Here is a 4,274-nt window from a genome sequence, read left to right on the forward strand (position 1 = left end):
TATTTATGTTTGTGGTTGTAATGTGACAAAATATGGAAAAGTTCAAGGGGTATGAATACTTTTGCAAACCATTGTATGTCATAAACACAACTCTGCTAAACATAAATAAAACAGGTTTGAGTTGTTTATCCATAATGTCTGCAAGACAACTACCCATATTAAAGACAATGAACTATGGATTTGATTCAAATCTATGAAAAATCCATTTCATTAAAATGACTACTGAAAATAAAATCTTTATTTTTGAATTATATTCTTGAGTTAGGACAGTTTGTGTGGCTGTGTTGTTGCAGAGTGCAAGTTCAGTTTTGCACACATGAGAAAAATAGATCTGGACAAGCTCACAGCTGGAAACAAGCCGTGCAGCTGCTGATGCTGTTCTGATGACAAAACTGGACGTCAGGATAAATGAACTTCTGACCTGCAGCTTTTCTGCATTCAGTAAAAAAAAGGTACCAAACAACTGGAAAATCATCACATTAAAACAGTAGCTCTAGAGTTCATTAATAGGTTCACATTTTTGTCTCATCTTAAAAATACGGTATGCAAATAATGATTAATAAATAAATCAGTTTTTCCACAAAATGGAATCAATAATAGATTTTAGTCCAGGTTAAGGTACAGGGCAAGTCTGAACAAATTATAATCCCATTGAGCATCAACCAGCATCTTGTCCATAACAAGCATACATACTTAAAACCACACTGCACCACTTTTATTCACTTCTTAATTGTGTAGTTATTGTCAAATGCAATAATTAGTGTGTATAAATATGAATTGAAGGAATTACTCAGTATATATTAATAATCCACTATTTTTTTTCTTAAGACACAAAAAATTTGTAAAATGTATTTTAAAAGATTGTGTAGGGGAAAACAAGATGTTGTTATTTTGTCTTTACATGACGAAGGTTGAAGTAGTCATGAAAAGATCAGTTGAGCTTTGTTGCAGCAGTACTTTGGCAAATGCTCAGTGGTGTTTAAGAGGATTTGCTGAAGAGGCAGTCACTTAGACAACTTCCCCAACAGCAGCAGCACAACAGCAGGGCGTGATGAATAAGCGCATTGCATGACATTTCAGCAGGATCTTGTTATTGCTTCTGAGATGAACACAGGTGCTGTGGGGCTAAAGATCAGCCCTGCAGGGAGCACAGAAGGCAGGTTTGTTGGTAATAATTACACATTGGTCATGTTCATCTGCAGCCTTGTTTGTACACAAGAAAGCATGATTCCCTGTTTCAGATATTACCAAAACTAGTACTTTGATATTTACCCTAGTGCACATAAGCATGATCTCAACATCTTAGTCTTGTGACATTTTTAAAGGAGGTGCTGAAAATGCAGCTGTTGGTGAAACTGGTCAGATGATTGCTGCTCAGCTAAAATGAACATATGCTGCCCTGGTTTAACTGTGAAGTAAGTATAAACTTGAAAACCCACAATGGAACATAAAAATGGCTCAGTAGCTGCATTTCCATTTCAAATGTGCGCAAAACTTTGTCGATATTCTGTTAATGTCGAAAAACACAGTTTCGCAACTGCAGTGTTTCCATTAAGTAAGAAATGCTATTAAAGTCACGCATGAATATGTTTGTTCTCGCGATAAGTCATTACAAACATGGCAGCAATGGATGCAAACACATAGCATGTTGCTACCGTGACACTAGCGCTCATCATCAGCCATCAGAGGAGACGTCGGCGTCTTTTATCGAGGCTTTCCAGCGATAAGCCCCTACTTGGGAGCGGCTACGTATGCTGTGTTTTTGGGAAACTGTAGTCGGTGAGTTTACTATTTTATACTACTTCTGTAATATTACTACTACTTCTACTTCCTGTTGTCTTCTTCGTCGTCATCTTTTTTGCCAGTAGAAACAGCCGGTTGTTGATCACGTGACTCCCGTGATGCGAATAAAGTGTTTCCATTGCAGTTTTGCGAAAAACACCAATTTCGATACGGCCGAAAAACCACCTCATCCTAGCGCAAAAACATTTTGTTGAAAAACATAATTTTTTTTTCGAAATTGACGTGTTTCCATTGAGCAAATTTATTTTCAAAATTCTAATTTGTGCATTTTCATGGTCAATGAAAATTTAGCAAGTGTTGAAGTATATGAACAAATAATAAAGCAATGTGTATAGCGATTTTATTTCTCAGTTTCTTTACACTATAACTGAGAATTGGTGGCAGAGCTTTCAGTTATTAAGCTCCTCTCTTGTGGAACCAATTTCCAGTTTCTGCCCGTGAGGCTGACACTCTGTCTACGTTTAAGACTAGATTTAAGATTTTCCTGTTTGATAAATCCTATAGTTTGGCTTAGGTTTCCTGAGTTATTCCTTAGTGCTGCTGCTATAGGCTTAGACTGCTGGAGGACAAACTGACCACATTTCCTCACTCTGTTCCTGTTATTAGTCTCTCTCCTCTACATGTTTGTTGTTGTAACTATTGCTATCAAAATGTTTTGCTTTGTCTCTCTTCCAGAAAACACCTAAACCAGTCCTTCTGTGTTTGTCTGTGTCTCTTTCCTGTCCCCTCAAACCCAGCTGGTCAAGGCAGATGGCCACCTGTCCTGTTCTGAGCCTGGTTCTGCTGGAGGTTTCTTCTGGTTACAATTGAGTTTTTCCTTTCTACTGTCGCTAATGTGCTGCTCAGAATGGGAGACTGTAGCAAAATGATGCAATGCAATCTTTACCATAAATTTTGCTGCAACATGATTTTGCCAAATTAATACAATGAAAACATCTGGCATGAAGCATGCTTAATTTGTACCAAAATGAAAACTATGTAATTATTCTGTGTTCCAGAAACTGTCCTAAGAACAGATCTTTATCTTGAAAAAGACTTCCTGATTTTATTAAACTCCAGGCAGAAAAATGTTTCATATTAAAAAAAGAAAAAATTGGATAATTACATTTGATAGAAAAAGTTTTTACTAGTAAAAAAAATTGGCCCTGTGATGGACTTGCGACCTGTCCAGGGTGTACCCCGCCCCTCGCACTGTGACTGCTGGATATGGGCACCAGTGACCCACGCAACCCTGAAAAAGGAAGAAGCGTGTACAGAAAATGGATGGATGGATGGATAGTAAAAAAAATGCTCAAAATAGCGTATTTCTGTGTTCCCTGTGCACAATGCTTTTTTCCTCCCCACTCCTCTCAATACAGTTTAGCTCAGAATCACATGTGATTCATTCGACCAAACAGCCAATGACCCTGTTTCAGCTGAAGTCTGCTGAAGCAGGAGAGCAAACAACACACTCACTCTGCCAGACTCAGACACAAATACAAACACACACTGCATGCAGCTGTTGGGGGAGAGGCATTTAGTTAACCCAACAGGAAGCTTTATGTTTGTGCACACGTGGTGTTCTTGTTCTGCTGCAACTTAAAAAAATCAGATACTAAATCTGACTTTAATTGCTAAAACAAAGTGCAACATGTTAATTATTCTGTGTCAGTTCTATTATCATCAACACTAATCACCATCTTCAGATTTCTCAGCAGGTACCTTGTTGTAGAGTCAGAGTTCCACACTGTAAAGAGGAGTCTCTTCTGAAGGTCCCCTTCACTGACTGCACTGCCAACAAAGAGAGAGGATTTGTTCAAATACAGCACAAAGTGGATTTCTGACAGAGGTCAATCAGATATAGAATTGAATGTAGAGACAAAACTGAAAGCAGATCTGTCTGTATCTGATGCAGAACAGCAACTGTGGTAAAAAAAATTGTAATTTTGAGGCTTTCTTCTGCTCAGAAACAAGCCAAGTTTCTGTTGAGTTCTGAGATCTGCAGTTTTGAACAAGAATAGATTAATTTGACGTATTGATTGAGGTGTTGCCAATAGTTTACTTTTGGCTCACGAGTGAATCACCACAGGATGCACAAAGATCCATTTTAGTGCAAAAAATATATATTTTTGTTCTTGTCGTTGTAGAACAACAAGATATGTTTTATTAAAATGAAGGTTGGGAGGTCCAAATCTCAAAATTATTTTGTTTTAATTCAACATTTTTTTCTGATGATGTTGGTATTTTACTGTAAATACAACTTGTAAAACAACATATTTTCATAAATGAACAAGTTGCTCTGCAAACTGAATACTTACAAGTAGGGCTGCCATGTATTTATCGATTAATCGACGACTAATCGATTATTAAAATAATCGATGACTAATTTAATAATCGATTAATCGTTTTCTTTTTTTTTTTTTGTTCTTTACTTTGTTTTTCCCCAAACTGCTTTGACACCTTCCACTGCCACATCTGCCTTTCTGTCCTTG

The 4,274-nt window shown here is 37.2% G+C and overlaps 1 protein-coding gene across 1 annotated transcript in view; it reads right to left on the minus strand.

Moving 5' to 3' along the window:
• The window catches only part of rgs3a (regulator of G protein signaling 3a), a gene marked incomplete at its 3' end in the record, with an annotated part of 147,087 nt that overhangs the window by 123,086 nt on the left and 19,727 nt on the right, over window positions 1–4,274 (minus strand). The window contains 1 exon segment of the mRNA XM_014009397.1: window positions 3,505–3,573. Coding sequence (XP_013864851.1) covers window positions 3,505–3,573 — 69 coding nt within the window.

This window comes from Austrofundulus limnaeus, unplaced genomic scaffold (assembly GCF_001266775.1).
Source record: "Austrofundulus limnaeus strain Quisiro unplaced genomic scaffold, Austrofundulus_limnaeus-1.0 Scaffold57, whole genome shotgun sequence".
NCBI lineage: Eukaryota > Metazoa > Chordata > Actinopteri > Cyprinodontiformes > Rivulidae > Austrofundulus > Austrofundulus limnaeus.